General features: G+C 46.0%; 1 protein-coding gene across 11 annotated transcripts in view; it reads left to right on the top strand.

Moving 5' to 3' along the window:
• The first annotated feature begins 8,056 nt into the window (after positions 1-8,056).
• Positions 8,057-22,061, top strand: part of LOC116519874 (tropomyosin alpha-3 chain) — a 44,223-nt gene continuing 30,218 nt past the window's right edge. For 6 of the 11 annotated variants that reach the window (XM_032233968.1, XM_032233966.1, XM_032233967.1 and 3 more), the window contains exon 1: positions 20,184-20,363. In XM_032233968.1, the coding sequence (XP_032089859.1) occupies positions 20,232-20,363 (132 nt within the window). In that variant the 5' untranslated portion in view covers positions 20,184-20,231. Of the gene's footprint in view, positions 8,171-13,466; positions 13,593-20,183; positions 20,364-22,061 lie in introns of those variants that run through there. The other 5 variants (XM_032233964.1, XM_032233962.1, XM_032233965.1 and 2 more) reach the window with 1 other exon arrangement.

Raw genomic sequence — 22,061 nt, 5'->3', positions numbered from 1 at the left:
CCAACTGGACCTTCCAAATCTCTTTAGATGGTTGCATGGAAGCCAGATGACATCCAGCTTGAGGGCTCATCAAATAATGGGTGGGGGGGGGGGGAGGACGGGGTGGTGGTGGAGAGGGCTGTTCCATTTTGAGGCCATCGTGTCAGTAAGTGGAATCAGCCCTCCGTGTGACGGGTCCAGGGGGCATCCAAGCGCCAAGGTCAACGGGGGAAGCTGGAAGGCCCACTAATAGCTTCGCGGGGTGGTTGAGAAACGCCTGGGACCAACCAACCAAGTTAGAGGGATAGTCCTCTTGGCCATCTCCCCTTGAAAAACGGTTGACACCCCCCCCCCCCCAAACTCCAATAATCTGGAGAAGAAAGATGGACGTTTGAGTAGATCACCTTCAAGGGCCCTTGGAGGTCTTCTAGTCCAACCCCCTGCTCAAGCAGGACACCCTATGCCATTTCAGAGTGATGGCTGTGCAGTCTCTTAAACACCCCCCCCCCCCGTGATAAGGAAGGAAGGAAGGAAAAATAGCAGAATAACAGAGCTGGAAGGGCCCTTGGAGGTCTTCTAGTCCAAACCCCTGCTCAAGCAGGACACCCCATGCCATTTCAGGCTGATGGCTGTGCAGTCTCTTAACCCCACCCCCCACTCCCGTGATAAGGAAGGAAAATAGAATAACATAGCTGGAAGGGGCCTTGGAGGTCTTCTAGTCCAACCCCCTGCTCAAGCAGGAGAACAGACCATTTCAAATAAATGGATATCCAGTCTCTTCTTGAAAACCTCCAGTGATTAGGAAGGAAGGAAGGAGATGATAGAGCGAAAGGGAAGGAAAGAGGGAAGCAGAGATGATGGATGGAAGGAAGGAAGGAAGGAGAGAGATATAGAGGAAAGGAAGGAAGGGAAGAGTGAAGGAAGGTGATGATAGAGAGAAAGATGGAAGGAAGGAAGGAAGTTAAGTAGAATAACAGAATAAAAGTGTTGGAAGGGTCCTTGGAGGTCTTCTAGTCCAACTCCCTACTCAAGCAGGAGAACAGACCATTTCAAATAAATGGACATCCAGTCTCTTCTTGAAAACCTCCAGTGATTAGGAAGGAAGGGAGGAAGGCAGATGATAGAGGGAAGGAAGGAAAGAGAGAAGGAAGGCGATGATAGAGGGAAAGATGGAAGGAAGGAAGGAAGGAAGGAAGGAAGGAGGGCAATGATAGAGGGAAGGAAGGAAGGAAAGTAGAATAACAGAATAAAAGTGTTGGAAGGGCCCTTGGAGGTCTTCTAGTCCAACCCCCTCCTCAAGCAGGAAACCTTAAGACCATTTCGGACAAACGCCTGTCCAGACTCCTCTTAAAAACCTCCAGTGATGGAGACCCACAACCTCTGGTGGTAAGCGGTTCCACTGGTTCATTGCCCTCACTCTCAAAAAATTTCTCCTTAATTCCAAGTTGCTTCTCTCCTCGGTTAGTTTCCATCCATGGCTTCTCGTCCTCTGCCTTCAGGGGCTTTGGAGAATAAATTGACCCCCCGCCCTTTGGGGCAGCCACTCAAATATTGGAAGGCTGTTCTTCCTTGCTCAAGGTCGATGGGGGCTTGCCCACCCAACCATGTGCCTTCAAACCATCCCGGGGCGACGTTGACCATCATCGGATGAAGGGAAGAGATCAATAAGCTAGCATTCCAGCTACACCAGGCATGGAACAAGGCTGGTGGGGTTTTGTTGGTGGGGGGGACTGAGAAGAATTGGAGTTGCACTAATGTCCGAGGACACACGATATTAATTAGCCGGGATGAATCAAAGCTTGCACGGAAATACACCCATCCTCAAATTGGACGGGACTTCCTTTAAGCAATCTTAGGTGGCCATTTTTCCATCCTGGCTTAGTCGAAATAAAGCAGATTTATTTCTCTCTCTCTCTCTCTGCAACAGCTTCCACGTCCTCCCCCCCTTCCAAAGCTAATTTCTCCCCCTCCCTCACAAATACTTCTCAACCTTCCCGTTAACCGTGGTTTCCCACACAAACCACCAATGTTAGCTTGGGCTAAAGAAAGCCAAACATCTGGAGACGATTTCAGGAGGAGGGACTCGATAAGTCTGCGGTGGCTCTGTGCGAGAAACTTTGCCCCGGGAAAATAGAAAGATAATATTATATAAATGTACGTTTAAAGGATGATGTATGTGTAACTATTAAAATGGGAAATAAAATGAGGAAGAGGGAATTTAAGATGGTTATGTAAACGCAGAACTGGGTTTTGCTCAAACGCCATAACTTGTGATAGATAAACACAACTGCGGAAAGAGGGAATGGAGAGAGGAGGAGAGGGAAGAGGGGAGGCGAAGGGAAGAAAGGAGAGGGAAAGAAGAAAGGGAAAAGGAGAGAGAGAAATGGAGGGGAAGTAAGAATAGGAGAAGAGGGGGAAGAAGTGGGGAGAAGTAGGGGAGAGGGAGGGGAAGAAGAGGAGGAAAGAAAGAAGAGAAAAGGAGAGAAAGAAATCGAGGGGAAGTAAGGATAGGAGAGAAGGCAAGAGAGGGAAGAAGAGGGGAGGAATAGGGGAGAGGGAGGGGAAGAAGGGGAGGAAAGAAAGAAGAGAAAAGGAGAGGGAAGAACAAGCAGGGTTATTGAAAATCAAGATGGACGCGTGGGATGGCACGATTACATTTTTAACTTTAGGAGGAGAAATGAATTGTTTTGAATATGTTAAAAGATAACCTACATTATTCATAATAGCTATGAGATTGTATATTTGTGAACGTATGTATGAGAAATAAAAACAAAAGTTTTAAAAAGCTTTTAAAAAGGAAACTTTACGTTCCTTCTTAAAACTTCTTCAAGAAGTTTTAAAAAAGAAACTTTAAGTTTCTTCTTAAAACTTTTAAAAGGAAACTTTACGTTTCTTCTTAAAACTTTTCAAAAAAAATAAACTTTAAGTTTCTTCTTAAAACTTCTTCAAGAAGTTTTAAAAAAGAAATTTTAAGTTTCTTCTTAAAACTTTTTAAAAGGAAACTTTAAGTTTCTTCTTAAAACTTTTAAAAAAGAAACTTTACGTTTCTTCTTAAAACTTTTAAAAAAGAAACTTTAAGTTTCTTCTTAAAACTTTTAAAAAAGAAACTTTACGTTTCTTCTTAAAACTTTAAGTTTCTTCTTAAAACTTTTTAAAAAGAAACTTTAAGTTTTTTCTTAAAACTTCTTAAAGAAGTTTTAAAAAAGAAATTCTCCCCCTGGGTTTCCTTCAGCCAGAAGGAAGCCACTGGTGCCCCCTTTCCCCCCACCCCACCCAAAAATGGGGCAAAAATAAGCTGGCCAGGCACCTGAATTTAAACCTCCATCTATCTCATGGTTTTGAGTCAACCAGGGCATGGAGAGAGGTTGATGGGGTATTGATTTGAGGTGGGACCCCGAAAAAATCAATATGGAGGATTGATCTTCCGGAGCGCAAGGGGTGGGCAGTGAAATGGGGCACAGCCATTCGCGCCTCTCCGGTGCCCGGAGGCACCCCGAGATGTTTATAAAGGGAAGAGGCTGCCGAAGCGGCAGAGGGATGCCAGGAAGGGTTATGGCAGTGGCAGGTAAGTCGTAAAAGTGAGCAGAGGGATGGATCAAGGCGGGAAAACAGGCAGGGAGAGGGGAAAGGAGGAAGGGCATTCTGTTTGTCCAGATTTCGGGCGTCTCCTGGGGCTGAAGTTTGTTCTTGGCTTGGTCCAAAGTTTAATTTGGGAGGGAGCAGAGGCTGGGGGAGGCTTGTCAGTCTGCAGCTGGAGAGAGCCCCCCTCCCCAATTCCCACGGTTGGCCTGGGTTGGCTGTTTAAAGGTAGACTGCAGCGGAATGCAGAGGTTATGTTTTGATGGGATGATTCATCATTTGTCTCCCCTGAGTGTGGCGGCTAGCGTATAAATCTAAGCTAATCAGATCCTTCCTTTCTTCTCTATCCCTTTCTCCCCTTCTTTCTTTCATTCCTTCCTTTCTTTCCCTTCGTCTTTCTCCACTATCCATCCATCTCCTCCTGTCCCTACCTCTTGTCTCCTTCCTTCCTTCCCTATCCATCCATCTCTCTCTACTTCCTTTACTCCTTCCTTCCTTTCCTTTCTCTCTTCTCCCTTCCTTCCCTCCTTCCTTCTCTTTCCTTCCTTTCCTTCCTCACTCTTTCCTTCTCTCATTTCCTTCCTTCCTTTCCTTTCTCTCTCCTCCCTTCCTTTCCTCCTTCCTTCCCTCCCTTCCCTCCCTCTCTCTTTCCTTCTCTCATTTCCTTCCTTCCTTTCCTTTCTCTCTTCTCCCTTCCTTCCCTCCTTCCTTCTCTTTCCTTCCTTCCCTCCCTTTCTCTTTCCTTCTCTCATTTCCTTCCTTCCTTTCCTTCCTCTCTCTTTCCCTCTCATTTCCTTCCTTCCTTTCCTTTCTCTCTCCTCCCTTCCATTCCTCCTTCCTTCCCTCCCTCCCTCCCTTCCCTTCCCTCCCTTCCTCTCTCTTTCCTTCTCATTTCCTTCCTTCCTTTCCTTCCTCTCTCTTTCCCTCTCATTTCCTTCCTTCCTTTCCTTTCTCTCTCCTCCCTTCCATTCCTCCTTCCTTCCCTTCCTCTCTTTCCTCTCATTTCCTTCCTTCCTTTCCTTTCTCTCTCCTCCCTTCCATTCCTCCTTCCTTCCCTTCCTCTCTCTTTCCTCTCATTTCCTTCCTTCCTTTCCTTCCTCTCTCCTTCCTTCCCTCTCCCTTTCTCCTTCCTTCCCTATCCATCCATCTCCTTCTGTCCCTAACTCCTGTCTCATTCCTTCCTTCCTTCCTTCCTTCCCTCCCTCCCTCCCTCCCTCCCTATCCCTCCATCTCTTTCCCTACCTCCTGTCATAAAATGAGGCAAACCTCCTTTAACCACTGTTCTCGCTTAGCCACAGAAATGTTGGGTTCGTTGTGCTCATAAATCAAGGACTACTTTAAAAAAGAAAACTGGGCGGATCAAATCATTTGCCAGACCAATCCTCGAATACAGCTCGTCTGTCAGGAATCCACATTGTACATCGGAGATTGATACGATCGAGCGAGCCCAGAGGTATTTCACGAGAAGATTCCTCCACTCCTCTGCTCACAAGAGAGTCCTTTACGCCACCAGGCTCGAAATTTGTGGCTTGGACAACCTGGAACTACGCCGATTTAAGTTCTAAGCGTAGTACCCAAAATTATCTGCTACAACATCCTACCTGTCACCTTCAACTGCAATAATACACAGGTAAACAATTGATGCAAACTCAAGGTAAAATTGCTCCAAACTCGAATGCAGAAAATACGACTTCGGCAACGGAGTGGTCAACGCCTGGAATGCTCTACCCGACTCCGTTGTTATATCCTCACAACGCCCACAACTTCAACCTTAAACTGTCTAGCGTGGACTTCACCCCATTCCTAAGCGATCCGTAAAGGGGGCGTGAATAAGCGCACCAGCGTGCTTAACGTCCCTGTCCTACCGTCCATGTTTATACTTATACCTGTTGTCTCGTACGTGTTTGACAAACTAAATAGCAATAGCAGTTAGACTTATATACCGCTTCATAGGGCTTTCAGCCCTCTCTAAGCGGTTTACAGAGTCAGCATATTGCCCCCAACAACAATCCGGGTCCTCATTTTACCCACCTCAGAAGGACGGAAGGCTGAGTCAACCTTGAGCCGGTGAGATTTGAACCGCCGAACTGCAGATAACAGTCAGCTGAAGTGGCCTGCAGTGCTGCATTTAAACACTGTGCCACCTCGGCTCATCAAATAAATAAAATAAATAAATCACAGGAGTTTAATCCACGCAGGCAACGCTTGTGGTGGGTGCCTCTATCCCAAATTGTCATCATCTTCCTCTTTCTCTCTTTTTCTTGCAGATCCATCTTGGCGGTTTTTGGGGTGCCCGACTTCCCTCTGCCCATCCTCTGCCTGATATGTTTGATATTAGGTTGTTCTACTGCAAAACTCAACTAAATATCAAACATATTCTGACAGCGGCTGGGATCGTTCCACGGTCTTTCCAGAGCGTCCCCCTACGCAGGGGGTTGGACTAGAAGACCTCCCGAGTCCCTTCCAACTCTGGAGAAACCTGGGTCTGTTCTGGGTCTTTCGAACATCCTTTCTGGATTTTTCCGATCTGGGATTTAACAAATAGTTATGTGAAAATATATGCAATTTCTTGTCTTCCCCTGCCATACCAGAAACGGCCACAAGAGAGCAGACCGTTTCAAGCTTGGAAATACACGATTTCTATTCAATTTTAGGCTGTTTTTTTGCATCTAGCAAGATGGGGGGGGGCTCAGGGCCCTCCCCAGTGTGGGATGCACCCGGATATGACCCCTGATTATTTTTATTTAGGCTAATTTTTGCAATTTCTTGTCTTCACCTGCCCTACTCAAAGTGGCCACTAGAGGGAAGGCTATTATCCTATATATAATTCCGCTTTTGGGAGCCGTGGGGGGGGGGGTGTTCCTAATTGGGCTTTCTTGGGAGAAAATTAAAATAGCCTTTTGATTTTTTGATGAAAGAAATACCTTGCTTTGTTTAAATCACCGTGGGATTGTTTTTCCCGAAGGAAATTGACGATTGGATCGGTGGATGACAAAACATTGTGTATTATTTGCTAATTTTAGAGGCATCTTTGAATCTGGTCCAAAGAGAGATTCAGAAGTTATTCCTTTTCCATTCTGTCCCTTCTTTTTTTTTAATTTTCTCCTCCAAATCTTGGTCCTTCCCGTTCTTCCTTTTCCCATATCTGTCTGTCTTTCCTTCCTTCCTTCCTCCCTTCCTTTTTTCCTTCCTTCCTTCCTTCCTTCCCTCCCTCCCTCCTTCTTTCTTTCTTTCTTTCTTTCTTTCTTTCTTTCTTTCTTTCTTTCTTTTTCTTTCTTAGAATATCAAATAACAGAGTTGGAAGGGACTTTGGAGGTCTTCTAGTCCAACCCCCTGCCTAGGCAGGATACCCTACACCACATCAGACAAATGGCTATCCAACATCTTCTTAAAAACGTCCAGTGTTGGAGCATTTTACAACTTCTGGAGGCAAGTTGTCCCACTGGTTAATTGTTCTCTCTGTCAGGAAATTTCTCCTAAGTTGCTTCTCTCCTTGATTAGTTTCCACTCATTGCTTTTCTTTCTTTCTTTCTTTCTTTCTTTCTTTCTTTCTTTCTTTCTTTCTTTCTTTCTTCCTTCCTTCCTTCCTTCCTTCCTTCCCCCTTCCCTTCCCTCCCCTCCCCTCCCTTCTTCTTCTTCTTCTTCTTCTTCTTTTTCTTTCTTTCTTTCTTTCTTCTTTCTTTCTTTCCTTGTATTCTTAGATTTAATTTTATTTTGTGGCTGAAACTTAATAAAGTTACACAAACAAACCAAAGGAAGAACTGTCCCCTTTTCTCTAGGTCCTACAGAACGGGACTGGATCATCTAAGATGCTAAGCCATGGTTTGTCGGATCGTGGCTTAGGAAATAAACCCCCAAGGGGTTGCATTGTAACCCACGAGCTAAGCACCGCCACTGTTGTAACTCCGAAATGGTCCTTCGTCAAACAGCTGTAAGCCAAGGTCCCTGTCTTTTGCAGTCAGAGGCCTCCACAAAGCCTCAGAGGAACGCTGGAGCTGGGAGAGACCCCCCAAAGGCCATCTAGTCCACCCTGCAGGAAAAACCAGCTCTGACATCCCCGGTGCTTGGTTTGAGAGAGTGGCCGTCTGCCCTGCCCTTCCTTCTCTCCGGGAACAAAGCTTTCACCCCACACTCCTGTACACCCCCCCCCCACTTAGGGAGGTCTATTATTAGCGGCCAGCTGTCCCCCCATCGGGGCCAAATATGGCCATTGTCCTCACCCTCCAACCATCTCCCTGGGCTTCGGAGGACAATGGAGGGAGGCAGGAGGGAGATTCGGGTGGTGGGTGGTGGTGGGGGCACTGCAGAATGATCGTGCCCCCCCTCCCTGGGTGGTCAGATCCCAGAAAGGAAAGATTGGGGAGCCAGCTGGCAGGAGGAGTCCGCTATAAAAACAGCAGAGGGTCAATCACCAGGTTGCAATCGCCCATTCGGTGCCCCTTTTGCCCCGTCGATCCCCCTTCTTCTTCACCCGCGGGCCCGCTACCTTTCCGGCACCATGGAAGCCATCAAGAAAAAGATGCAGATGCTTAAACTGGACAAGGAGAATGCCTTAGACCGGGCTGAACAGGCAGAAACGGAGCAGAAACACGCCGAGGAGAGGAGCAAACAGGTGGGGCCAGGATTAAACTCGGTTTAGGGCCCCCACCCAAAAGGCGGTTCGAGGCTCCTAGCACCAGCTGGGCTCGCCTGGATTAAAGCAATGCCCACTTGGGCTTGCGTCCGTCCTACCTCGCAGGGCTGTTGTGTGGGTACGGACCGACAAGAGGAGGGGGTGGAGCGGCAATTTTGAGAGTCAGGACACCTGTAGGTTTTTATTCTTTTTTTTCCTGGCTTGGGGCAAATAATTCTCACTTCTTAGCCAGCTAAAATTCATCGTTTTTTTTCCCTGATTAAAAAAAGCCTCCCCCAAATTGGCTAATTGTCCTATAAAGGAATCTGGGGTTTAGAATAAAATAATCCCACGGCCCTCCATCCCAAGAATGCCCAATTTTGGCATTATTGCATTAATAGGAATCTTTATCAGCCCCCCACTCCCAAAAAATGCTAGCACAAATATTCACGCTTTGATTAAAATTATTCTGGCAGTTTGAAGCTGCGTTGGGCTTCGTTGGAAAGGCAAACTCTCTTTTTTACTTTTCGACTTCAAGAGGGCTGGAGAAAATCTTGAAAACGGGGCAAAGAAACGATATTTTTGTCCATCTCTCCTTCCCTAAAACGATGGACCTCGTGGTTAGAATGTAAACCAGACAGATGGCTCCATCGGTAAAATGGACCAGTAGAAATGCCCACTGGTCAAACTGGGGAGAAGGGTGAAACTTTGGAAAGATCCGTCATCTCATTTTGAAAGGTGTTTTATTCCTGTTTTGGAGCAAAGAAGAGGAGATAACAAGGGATTTGAAGTCCTTTCGGTTTAGCCAAGCAAATGAAAAGCTCACGAAAAGTTTGATGGGAAAAATAAGTTTCAAAGCTGGCCAATTATTTCCATTTTTATTAAAACAGAGAGAAAAGGCTGAATTCTTGGATGAGGCAGCTAGTAGGCTGGACCTCGGGGAGGTGGGCAAAAAATTTGGGGATAACTTTTGTCAGAATGTGACTTCGGGAAAAAGGCAATTTTAAACGGCCTTCCGTGACGGATAAATAGATAAATATTTTCTCTGGAAGCCACTTCAACAAAAGTGTAACCAAGGGAGGCAACAGATCTATTTTCTTTTCACTTGGGGTGGACCGAACCTTTTAAGGTTCTGACTTCCAGGCGGTGTAAAAAAAAATAAACCAGAAAAAAAAATTGGCATGCAGTCAGAGGAAGGAAAAGAGGGCTGAATCAAGAGATTACGAATTAAGCGATGAGCTCAAGGATGGAAAGTGCTGGCATCTTTTCGCCTCGGGCAAAGACAATGGAGGGTAGATGCGATGGCATTTTATTTTATTTTTTTTTAAAAAAAATTCTGTATTAAAGAAATATTTCCGTGCTGCCCATTTCTCCCAAAGGTCTTTGCGAAGAACAGCAAAAGAAAGATCAGGGCAAAAAATTCTTTTCATTCCTTCCAGAGGGCAGGAGAGAAAATTAGGGAGTTGTCAAGTTAAGTTAAGAAGTTAGTAAACTAACCTAAAATTTAAGTTAAAATGAAGTTAAGTTAAGAAGTTAGTAAACTAACCTAAAATTTAAGTTAAGTTAGTAAACTAACCTAAAATTTAAGTTACATTAAGTAAACTTAAGTTAATAAACTAACCTAAACTTTAAGTTAAGTAAAGTTAACTAAAGTAAAGTTAAGTTAGTAAACTAACCTAAAATTTAAATTGAGTTAAGTTAAGTTAAGTAAAGTTAAGTTAGTAAACTAACCTAAACTTTAAGTTAAGTAAAGTTGGGTAAAGTTTAGTAAACTAACCTAAAATTTGAGTTGTTAAGTTAAGTTAGTAAACTAACCTAAAATTTAAGTTAAGTTAAGAATTTAGTAAACTAACCTAAAATTTAAGTTGAATTAAGTTAAGTTAGTAAACTAACCTAAAATTTAAGTTGAGTTAAGTTAAGAATTTAGTAAACTAACCTAAAATTTAAGTTGAATTAAGTTAAGTTAGTAAACTAACCTAAAATTTAAGTTAAGTAAAGTTAAGTTAAGTTAATAAACTAACCTAAAATTTAAGTAAAGTTGGGTAAAGTAAAGTTTAGTAAACTAACCTAAAATTTAAGTTAAGTTAGTAAACTAACCAAAAATTTGAGTTGAGTTAGTAAAGTGAAATAAAATTAAGTTGCGTTGAGTTCAGTTAGTAAAGGAAAATTTAAGTTGAGTTGAGCTGAATTAAGTTAGTAAAGTAAAAAGTAAGTTAAGTCAATGAACTAAGCTAAAATTTAAGTGATTAAGTTGGTAAAGTAGAGTAAAGTTCAACTTGAGTTGAACTAAGTGAAATTAGTAAAGTAAAATTAGTTAAGGCAGAAAAGTTAAGTTAAGGCAATTTTTATGTTAGGGATTTTCCCCCCTAAGTGGCTGGAGAGTGCCATGAAAGGCCCAGTAAGGCGATGGCCGCTTGGTCTTTGAATGTGGAGCTGGGCAGTCACTTGGCATGGATGCTGGAATTTTGAAGACCGGCCCGAGGAGGGGGGTTAGACTAGATGGCCTCAGGTAACCCAGCCAACTCTGGGACGCTAAATTAATTAATCGGGCTTAGCCACAAGACTGTTTGTCCCGATGGGAGAAGAGAAGAAGAGGCTATGAGAGACAGAGAGGGAGGGAGGAAGGAAGGAAAGGAGAGAGAGTGAAAGAAAAAAGAAAGGAAAGGAAGGAGGGACGGAGGAATGGAGAGAGAGAGGAAGGAAGAAGGAAAGGAAGGAAGAAAGGAACGAAAGGAGAGAGAGAGAGTGAAAGAAAAAGAAAGAAAGAAATAGAAAGAAGGAAGGAAGGGATGGAGGAATAGAGAGAGAGAGAGGAAGGAAAGGAGAGAGAGAGAGAGAAAGAAAGGAAAGGAAGGAAGGGACGGAGGAATGGAGAGAGAGAGGAAGGAAGAAGGAAGGAAGGAAGGAAAGGAGAGAGAGAGTGAAAGAAAAAGAAAGAAAGAAATAGAAAGAAGGAAGGAAGGGATGGAGGAATAGAGAGAGAGAGGAAGGAAAGGAGAGAGAGTGAAAGAAAAGAAATAAAAAGGAAGGAAGGGATGGAGGAATGGAGAGAGAGAGGAAGGAAGAAGGAAGGAAAGGAGAGAGAGAGGAAGGAAGAAGGAAGGAAAGGAGAGAGAGTGAAAGAAAAGGAATAAAAGGAAGGAAGGGCGGAGGAATGGAGAGAGAGAGGAAGGAAGAAGGAAAGGAAGGAAGGAAAGGAGAGAGAGTGAAAGAAAGAAAAAGAAAGAAAGAAGGGGGAGGGATGAAGAGAGAGAGAGGAAGGAAGAAGAATGGGAAGGAAGGAAGGAAAGGGGAGAGAAAGTAAAGAGAAAAGAAAGACGGGAGGTAAGGGATGAGAGGGAGGAATAGAGAGAGTGTGGAAGGAAGGAAAGGAGAGAGAGTGAGAGAAAGAAAGACATAAAGAAAAAGAAAGAAGGAAGGGGGACGGAGGAACAGAGGAGAGAGAGGAAGGAAGGAAGGAAGAAAAAGAGTGAAAGAAAGAAAGAGAGAGAGAGAAAGAAAGAGTTTCTGAGCTACTGAACTCTTTGGTCTGATTGTTTTGTAAACCCTTTAACCTAAGAATTGCGGTTGAGTTATTCCTCCTCCTTCTCCCCACTTGGCGCCTTCTGCACATGTTCAGAGGCAATGCGGGGAGTTTTCTCCTCTGCTGCATGTTTAGGAATCACAGGCTCAAGAAGAAGCCTTTGAATCATATTCAGCCACAGCTCTCATGTGCCGGGGAACCCACCTGGCACTCGGCGTATGCTCAGAGACCTGTTCTGTTGCCCGTTGCCAGCGCATTCTGGGATTCGGTCTCCTTCCTCTCACTGGGGATGGGTGCAAGGGGGCAAATGCTCGGGTTGGCATAGATGTGGCGTGGGCAGAGAGGAAGACTCTGCAAAGACTTATTTAGCCTCACTGAGCTAAGCCTTGGCAGGGAAGAGATGGAGGGATGGGGGGGGGAGGCTCATACTCTGCGAGGTTTTGGGGTGAGCATGCAGCTGACAATAGGCTGGAGGGGGGGGGGAAGGACTCTCCCCTCCCTGCCCGTTTTTTTTTTATTTGCAGGCAAAGCTCGGGTTACACAACGACACAAACACACACACACACAGAGGAAGGCGATTAGCTGGCATGAATTGGATGAGGATGAAGTGCCTCTGAGCTTTGTGTGCAAAGCTCCCCTCTTAAGAACGATGCCGTCCTGGTTATTGTGACATTTTAAAGAGGATAGCCTTAAAGTTTTGATTATTTTTCTGTAGCCTGCCCAGAATCGCCTTATAGGAGTGATGGGTGGCAGAGAATGTTAAAGAATAGAATAAAGAATAGAATATAACAGTAGATTAAGAATAGAATAGAGGAATAGAATGAAATCGAAAATAAAATAGAATAAAGAATAGAATATAACAGAATAGAATAGAGGAATAGAATAAAATATAAAATAGAATACAGAATAGAACAGAATAGAATAGAATAAATATTGGAGAAGAGAATTGGAGATGGAATAGAATAGAATAAACATTGGAGAATAGAATTGGAGATGGAATAGAATAGAATAGAGGAATAGAATGAAATAGAAAATAAAATAGAATGAGGAATAGAATATAACAGTAGAGAATAGTAGAATAGAATAGAATAGAATAAAATATAGAATAGAATAAAGAATAGAATATAACAAAATAGAATAAATATTGGAGAATAGAATTGGAGATGGAATAGAATAGAGGAATAGAATGAAATAGAAAATAAAATAGAATAAAGCATAGAATATAACAGTAGAGAATAGTAGTATAGAATATAATAGAAAAAATATAGAATAGAATAAAGAATATAACAAAATAGAAAAGATATTGGAGAATAGAATTGGAGATGGAATAGAATAGAATAGACAAATATAATGAAATAGAAAATAAAACAAAATAAAGAATAGAATATAACAGTAGGGAATAATAGAATAGAATATAACAGAATAAAATAGAAGAATGGAATAAAATATAAAATAGAATAGAATAAAGAATAGAATATAACAAAATAGAATAGAATAAATATTGGAGAATAGAATTGGAGATGGAATAGAATAGAATGAAATAGAAAATAAAATAGAATGAGGAATAGAATATAACAGAGGGAGGGAGGGAGAAATATGAGAGGGAGGGAGGGAGGACGGAAGGAAAGAAAAAAGATGGATGGGAGAGAGGAAGGAAGGGAGGAGTGAGGGAGGAAAGGAAGGAAGGAAGACAGGAGGGAGGGGAGGGAGGGAGGAACCCTCATCTCTAACCCCCTTTTCCCCCCTTCCTCTTCTCCTCCCCTCTTCCTGCAGCTGGAGGATGAATTGGTTGCCATGCAGAAGAAGCTGAAAGGGACGGAAGACGAACTGGACAAATACTCTGAGGCCCTAAAAGACGCCCAGGAGAAGCTGGAAGTGGCCGAGAAGAAGGCAGCCGACGTATGTACCCCAAAACGGGGGAGGGGAGACTGGGCTGGACTACAATACCCAAATGCCCCCGCCGAGTCTGGAGAGAGCGCGGCCCAAACAGGGGTGCAACTTCCCTCTCTCTAAAAACGCAGCTGGGAAGCGTCTCGTCATAATGGCCATATACCCAAATTCATTCCTTTTTTTGTTTTTTGGTGCTGCGGTTCTTAAGTGAATCAGTCGTTAAGCGAATCTGGCTCCCGCACCCAACTTGTCTTGTCGGAATCCGGCTGGGGTGGGGGGTGTCACGCAAGGGGGATTACTTGATCCCAGGATGCGACGCTCCACCTGTCGTAAAGGCAGACCGGCTGCCCCGTCGTACAATGGGAGGCAGAAGTCACTGAACTGGCGTCTCACTTAGCGACATCGATTCCGGGCTCCATTGTGGTGGTAACTCGAGGACCGACTGTGTTCCTCAAGAATTGTGAAGTCCCCAGCATAAAAATAACAGTGTTCTCCAATATGTGCAGAGCGAAAACTACATACATACATACATACATACATATACATACATACATACACACACACACACACACACACACACACACACAAACATACACACACACACAGACACATTGCATTTATTTATCAGCACAAAGCAACACAAATGTAACAAGGCAACATAAAAATATATTAAAAAATAGCTTTCTGTCTGGATGGCTCCTAGGGTGAGTCGAAAGACAGAAAAGGAAAGCAGTATGCGCCTTCCCATATTTGGGCATTTGAGGGGTTGACACAATTCACACACACACACACACACACAAACACACACAAACACACACACACACACAAACACACACACACACACACCACACACACACACACACACAGACATATATATATACACACACCTACAGAGGAAATTACGGTATCTGTCAAGAAACGGCTGCCCTCAATGCCTGAAAATAACCTTATCTGTCCAAACACATGTTGTGGTAAAACCTACATGGGGTTGAGGAAGGGCTGCCCAGAATAATTGCTGGGCTGTGCCCAGGGTGCCATCTGCGTGACCTGACTGGCACCCGCAGCTCCTCACTCGGGCCGTAGACGGGCGCCAGCTGCCTGCCAGGCCCTCCAGCTTCCTTCTCCTACTCGGAAAATGGGTCCTTAATATCTGGAAGCTGCTGTTGGGTGTGACCAGCCTGAAACCCGCAAACCCAACTAGGATATAGGATGTAAAAAATAGAATAGAAGAATATAGAAAATAACAGAAAATAGGATAGAATAGAATAGAATATAGAAAATAATAGAATAATATAGAATATGATAGGATGGGATAGAATAGAAAAATAGAATGGACTATAGAACAGAAAAATATAATATAATATAATACAGAATAAGAATAGAATAGAATAGAAAAAAAGAATAGAATAGAATATAGAATAGAATGCAGAATGGAATGGAATAGCATGGAATAGTAGAATAGAATAAAATATAGAATAGAAAAATAGAATAAAATAGAATAGAATGTGGAATGGAATAGAATAGAATAGTAGAATAGAATAGAATAAAATATAGAATAGAAAAATAGAATAGAATAGAATATAGAATAGAATATAGAATAGAATGCAGAATGGAATGGAATAGAATGGAATAGTAGAATAGAATAAAATATAGAATAGAAAAATAGAATAAAATAGAATAGAATGTGGAATGGAATAGAATAGTAGAATAGAATAGAATGAAATATAGAATAGAAAAATATAATATAATATAATATAATATAGAATAGAATGGAATAGTAGAATAGAATAAAATGTAGAATAGAAAAATGGAATAGAATAGAATAAAATAGAATAGAATGTAGAATGGAATAGAATAGAAGAATAGAATAGAGTATAAGAATAGAATGGAATATAAGAATAGAATATAGAATATAGAATAGAAAAAAAGATTAGAATAGAATGAAATAGAGAATAGAATAGAATAAAATAGAATAGTTGGAAGGGACCTTGTGCGGTCATCTAGTCCAACCCCCTGCTCGAGCGAGAGACCGGCCTAGACCATTTCACACCAGGGGCTGCTCAGCCTCTTCTGAAAAAAAAATAAATCCGTGCCCTCCTCCTTCGATTTGGCAGCCGGAGCTTATGCGCTGCCTATAAATAGAAGCGGGACGGAGAAAGTCACTTCGAGCGATGAGCAGGGAAGAAGATACGATACGCCGCCGTGCCCCGTCCAGGGGGTGGTGGTGGCACAAGCTCCTTGTTGTAAACTCAGCGGGCATTTTCTTGGCAAAAGCCAGCATCGGATTTGTCCTGGAGGGGCAGCCACGCCCCAAAGGGCTGTCAGCACCCGAATGCAGCTGTTGTCTGACATTCAGAGGGGATCAGTTGTCTATGGATTTATCGCCCCTAAGTATTTGGATGGGCCCATGGGCTGTCATCGCCTCTGAGGGGAGACTCCTTCCCGCTTCCAGATTCCCCCTGAAGGGGGCGCCATTTGACCGTCCTCTCCTATTTGGGGAGTGGGGGGAGCGCAAAGACCCTGCGGTTGAATTTGGGGGATGGTTAAACACAGCTCGTCTTCGGCATTACGGCCACAACGGAAGTCAACATTTCGGTGGCTAGGCGAGACGTTCGGTTAAGCGAGTTCCGATCGGTTGTTAAGCGAACCGCTGCAGTTGTTAAGTGAGTCACATGGTCGTTAAGCGAATCCGGCTTCCCCATGGACTTTGCTTTGTCGAAAGGACGCAAAAGGGGAAATCGGATGCTGTGGGACCATCAGTTGCCGAGACTCGTGTGACTGCGGCGGTCGTAAGTGTGAATAATGGCCCCAAGTCCCTCTTTTCAACACCGTTTTCACTTTCGACGGTCACAAAGCGAGCGGCTGTAGGTCAGGGAATGCCTGTATATTTCTTTACGTCTCATTCGGAAGCTTCCAACGTCCATTCCTGGATAGCGGTAAATAAATAGTAACAATAAATAAACAAGTAAATAAATAAAGGAAGAGCATAGATGGAGGCCAGGGGCCATTTTAAGACTGGTGGACTTCAACTCCCAGAATTCCCCAGCCCCAGGAATTCTGGGAGTTGAAGTCCACCAATCTTTAAAGCGGCCCATTGGTTTTAACTCCGGACCAATGGTTCCCAACTTGGGCCGCATGTGGAGGGGTGGACTTCAACTCCCAGAATTCCTGCGGCTGGGGAATTCTGGGAGTTGAAGTCCGGCCCCCCATCTGGAAGTTGCCAGAAGTTGAGAAAGACTAACTGGCAAGGAAAGCGGAAAGCGAGGGCTTAGCATCTTTTCTTTGGCATCTCAGCCATGCAGGGAGGAGACGCTGAAGAGGGTGCGAAGCATCTCAAGTGATCAGCCTGGGAAGGCGAGAAATATTTGGCGCTTCTTGGACGCTAAGTGTAAAGCTAAGGAGGGCTGTCAGGAAGAGTGACGGCCGGAGGCTGACAGGTCCAGAAAATGAAGACACAGGGAAGTCATTTTTCCATGAAACTCCCCTGCGGCTGACCTGTCTTAGCAAATGTGCAGACCGTCAAATTAGAAATTCTGAATAAAGAGAAAATACAGTAGTTTAAAAAAAGTAATATCTCTGTCTATGTTTATCCCTTTGTTCTCCTTTCCTCCCTCCTTTCTCTCTCTCTTACCCATCCATTCTTCCTTCCTTCCTTCCTTAGTCCTTTCCTTCCATCCTTCGTTCCCTCCTTAGTCCTTTCACTTCCTCAGTCTTTTCCTTCCCTCGTCCCTCCCTCCCTACCTTTCTTCCTCTTTATCACACAAATTCCCTTCCTTTCTTCCTTCCTCTGTCCTTTCCTTCCTCCCTTCCTCCCTCTTTATCACACAAATTCCCTTCCTCCCCTCCGTCCTTTCCTTCCTTCCTTCCTCCATCTTTTCCTTTCCTTCCTTCCTTCTCTCCTTAACCCTTTTCCTTCCTTCCCTTCCTTCCTCAGTCCTTTCCTTCCTTCCTCCATCCTTTCCTTTACTTCCTTCCTTCCCTCCTTAATCCTTTTCCTTCCTTCCTCAATCTTTTCCTTCCTTCCTCAGTCCTTTCCCTCCTTCCTCCCTTCCTCCATCCTTTCCTTCCTTCCTTCCCTCCTTAGTCCTTTCCCTTCCTTCCTCCCTCCCTCCTTCAATCTTTTCCTTCCTTCCTTCCTTCTTTCTTTCTTTCCTCAGTCCTTTCCTTCCTTCCTCCCTCTTTATCACACAAATTCCCTTCCTCCTGTCTGTCCTTCCTTCCTTTCCTCCCTCCCTCTCTTCCTTCTATCTGTCTGCCTCTCATCATCTATCCCTACCTCTCTGCTCTTTCATCTACTATTCTCTCTCTGTGTGTCTCTCTGTCTCTGTCTCTCTCTGTCTCTCTCTTTCTTTCTCTGTGTCTCTGTCTCTCTGTGTTTCTCTTTCTAATTTACAGAGTGAGGTGTTACAATGGGTTATTATGGGCATCTTTCTCAAATTCTACTTTTGCAGTTTAGGGCGTTGCCCAAGCAAGCAATAGAACTCACGCTCATCCCAGCCTTATTCAGGAAAGTCTCACATCTATCCATCAAACAAGAGGATGGTCATATTTCTAATTGAGAGATTTAAAAAAAAAAAAAAACCCGCGGTTTTCCTTTTGCAAACCCTGATGTCACCCCAGAAGCGAATGTTTCCACAGGGCACAACAACGTAGACATGAAAACATCCCTGACTCTTTAAAAAAAACCAACTTTATTAGAGCTAAGTTTTAATAGACCGCAAACCTCCTGGATGCTTTTTTTTAAACCTCGCAGCCCACGTAAACCAGACCAGTAGCAAATAGATTTTGAGACCTTCCACTGGTCTTGTAAGGGGGAAGGAATTTATGTGGTTCTGTCTGCCTGTATGTGTGTGTTTCCCTACAGCAGAATAAAGGGAAAAAAGGGAAGATGTCACCAGAATGGAATGCTTCCCAACCTCACGGAAAAAGGCCCCAGATACTGTAGGAGAAGTTAATTCCATTTTCCATAGATGCCCATATATGTCTAATCTGCATGTTTTGCAGGCTTCAAAACCTCCCGTACTAAATTCTGATTTTTCTCTCTCCCTCCGCTCCCCCTAGTTCCATTTGCTGACTGTCTTGGAAAGAATTCAGCGTTTGATCGGAGCAATGCTCCCCCATAGCGAGAGAGGGTGTGCGTGTCAATTCAGGCTACACGGCTGTGTTGGCAAAGGGGTAGAACAATTGGAGGGGGGGCTGGATCAGGGGCGAGGGGCATTGTAGGAAAAGAACTGGTAAAGATGGTGCCGTTGCTTGGGTATGAAGTGCGGTGTTTCTCGACTTCAGCAGTTCGGTGGACTTCAACTCCCAGAATTCCCCAGCCAGCATAGCTGGGAGTTGAAGTCCACCCCATCTTAAATTATGCCGCCTGGGGGATTCTGGGAGTTGAGGTCCATCCATCTTAAAGCTTGCAAACCAGGGGATTCTGGGAGTTGAAGTCCATCCATTTTAAAGCATGCAAATTAAGGGATTCTGGAAGTTGAATTTAACTTAAAGCATGCAAAATGGGGGATTCTGGGAGTTGAAGTCCATCCATCTTAAAGCATGCAAACTGAAGGATTCTGGGAGTTAAAGTCCATCCATCTTAAAGCATGCAAACTGGGGGATTCTGGGAGTTAAAGTCCATCCATTTTGAAGCATGCAAACTGAGGGATTCTGGGAGTTGAAGTCCATCCATTTTGAAGCATGCAAACTGGGGGATTCTGGGAGTTGAAGTCCATCCATTTTAAAGCATGCAAACTGAGGGATTCTGGGAGTTGAAGTCCATCCATTTTGAAGCATGCAAACTGGGGGATTCTGGGAGTTGAAGTCCATCCATCTTGAAGCATGCAAATTAAGGGATTCTGGAAGTTGAACTTAACTTAAAGCATGCAAACTGGGGGATTCTGGGAGTTAAAGTCCATCCATTTTAAAGCATGCAAACTGGGGGATTCTGGGAGTCGAACTTAACTTAAAGCATGTAAACTGGGGGATTCTGGGAGTTGAAGTCCATCCATCTTGAAGCATGCAAACTGAGGGATTCTGGGAGTCGAACTTAACTTAAAGCATGCAAACTGGGGGATTCTGGGAGTTGAAGTCCAGCCGTTTTAAATTATGCCAGCTGGGGGGTTTCCGGGGATTACTGGAGTTGAAGTCCACCCATCTTAAATGATGCTGGCAGGGGGTTGGACTAGATGACCTCCAAGGCCCCTTCCAACCCTGTTACTCCATGTGGGTAGGGCAGGAATGGCACTCTTTCCAACGCAAAGGGGAAGGGAGCCAGGCTGGCTTTTTTTCAGGGGGACCCCAAGGAGTCTCCCTCTCCCATACTCCCCCAGCCTTTCCTACAGGACCACACCCTCCCCACCCCCCAAAAGGCGCCTGGACTACAACTCCCAGGATGCTTAGGGGAGAGGCTGGAGAGTGTGTGTGTGTGTGGGGGGAGGGGTTAGCACGCGTATCCGTGGCAACGACGCCGCGAGCGTCCAGGGCGCGTGACGTCACGGGGGGTGGACGGGCAAGGGCGTCGCCGCGGCCGCCCCATCATCCGGGTCCCGCGGCGGGGTGGGGGCGGGCGCGCGTGACGTCACGGGGCGGGGCCAAGGCCCCGGTATATGAGGGCGGGGCGGGGGCGGCGGCGGCGGCAGCAGCATCGGCGCCGGGGCGGCCATGGCGGGCGCGACCACCATCGAGGCGGTGAAGCGCAAGATCCAGGTGCTGCAGCAGCACGCCGACGAGGCCGACGAGCGCGCCGAGCGGCTGCAGAGGGAGGCCGAGGCTGAGCGCCGCGCCCGAGAGCAGGTGTGTGTGTGTGGGAGGGGGGGGGAATGGGGAGACCCATAATCCCCCGCGCGGGGTCTCCTTGGGGGGGGTGGGGATGGAGGGCGCGAGGGAGAGGCTTGGCTGCCCCCCCCCCACATAAGAATCCCCTGGGGACTTTTTTTCCCAGAATGCCCCGCACCTCCAGGGTGGGAGGGGGCTTCCCAGAAGGCTTTGGGGCTGGTGAAAGGGGGGGGGCTTTAGAGGCAGTCAAAGAGGCTTTAGAAGAGGGGAGGGGGCTTCCCAGAATGCTTTGAGGCTGGGGGGCACTTTAGGGAGGGGAGGGGGCTTCCCAGAAGGCTGTGGGGCTGGTGGTGGTGGGCTTTACAGACAGGAGGGGCTTCCCAGAATGCTTTGAGGCTGGGGGGCACTTTAGGGAGGGGAGGGGGCTTCCCAGAAGGCTGTGGGGCTGGTGGTGGTGGGCTTTACAGACAGGAGGAGCTTCCCAGAATGCTTTGAGGCTGGGGGGCACTTTAGGGAGGGGAGGGGGCTTCCCAGAAGGCTGTGGGGCTGGTGGTGGTGGGCTTTACAGACAGGAGGGGCTTCCCAGAATGCTTTGAGGCTGGGGGGCACTTTAGGGAGGGGAGGGGGCTTCCCAGAAGGCGTTGGGGCTGAGGGACACTTTAGGGAGGGGAGGGGGCTTTAGAGGCCGTGAAAGAGGCTTTAGAAGAGGGGAGGGGGCTTCCCAGAATACTGTGCGGCTGAGGGGCACTTTAGGGAGGGGAGGGGGCTTCCCAGAATGCTGTGGGGCTGGTGGTGGTGGGCTTTAGAGAGAGGAGGGGCTCTAGAGGGGGGAGGGAGCTTCCCAGAATGCTTTGAGGTTGGGGGGCACTTTAGGGAGGGGAGGGGGCTTCCCAGAAGGCTTTGGGGGCTGGTGAAGGGGGGCTTTAGAGGCAGTGAAAGAGGATTTAGAGGGGGAGGGGGCTTCGCAGAATGCTGTGGGGCTGGTGGTGGGGGGCTTTAGAGAGAGGAGGGGCTTTAGAGGGGGGAGAGGGCTTCCCAGCTATGGGGCTGGTGGGGGGGCTATAGAGGGGGAGGGGGGCTTCCCAAAATGCTTTGGGGCTGTGGGGCACTTTGGGGGGGGAAGGGGGGTACCCAGAAGTCTTTGGGGCTAGTGGGAGGGGCTTTAGGGAGGGGGAAAGGGGCTTCCCAGAAGTCTTTGGGGCTGGTGGGAGGGGCTTTAGGGAGGGGGAAAGGGGCTTCCCAGAAGCAATAGCAATAGCAATAGCAGTAGACTTATATACCGCTTCATAGGCCTTTCAGCCCTCTCTAAGCGGTTTACAGAGAGTCAGCATATTGCCCCCAACAATCTGGGTCCTCATTTTACCCACCTCGGAAGGATGGAAGGCTGAGTCAAACCCTGAGCCGGTGAGATTTGAACCGCTGACCTGCTGATCTAGCAGTAGCCTGCAGTGCTGCATTTAACCACTGCGCCACCTTGGCTCTAGAAGGCTTTGGGGCTGGCCAAGCTGATGGGGGGGGTGACCTTGAAAAGGAAGGGAGGGGGTTTCCTATGAGGCTTTGGGGCTGGACTGAATTGATGGGGTGATGCTGGGAGAAAGTGGGGGGGGGGTCTTTTACCCTGAATCCCCTGGTGATGGTGGTGGTGGAGGAGAGCCTCAAAAGGATGAAGGGGGGCTTCCAGAATGCTTTGCGGCTGGGCATGCTGATGGGGGTGGC

The sequence above is a fragment of the Thamnophis elegans genome, chromosome 17 (assembly GCF_009769535.1).
Source record: "Thamnophis elegans isolate rThaEle1 chromosome 17, rThaEle1.pri, whole genome shotgun sequence".
Taxonomy (NCBI): Eukaryota; Metazoa; Chordata; class Lepidosauria; order Squamata; family Colubridae; genus Thamnophis; species Thamnophis elegans.
The sequence above is the reverse complement of the archived record's forward strand: the minus strand, read 5'-3'. Positions and strand labels throughout refer to the sequence as shown.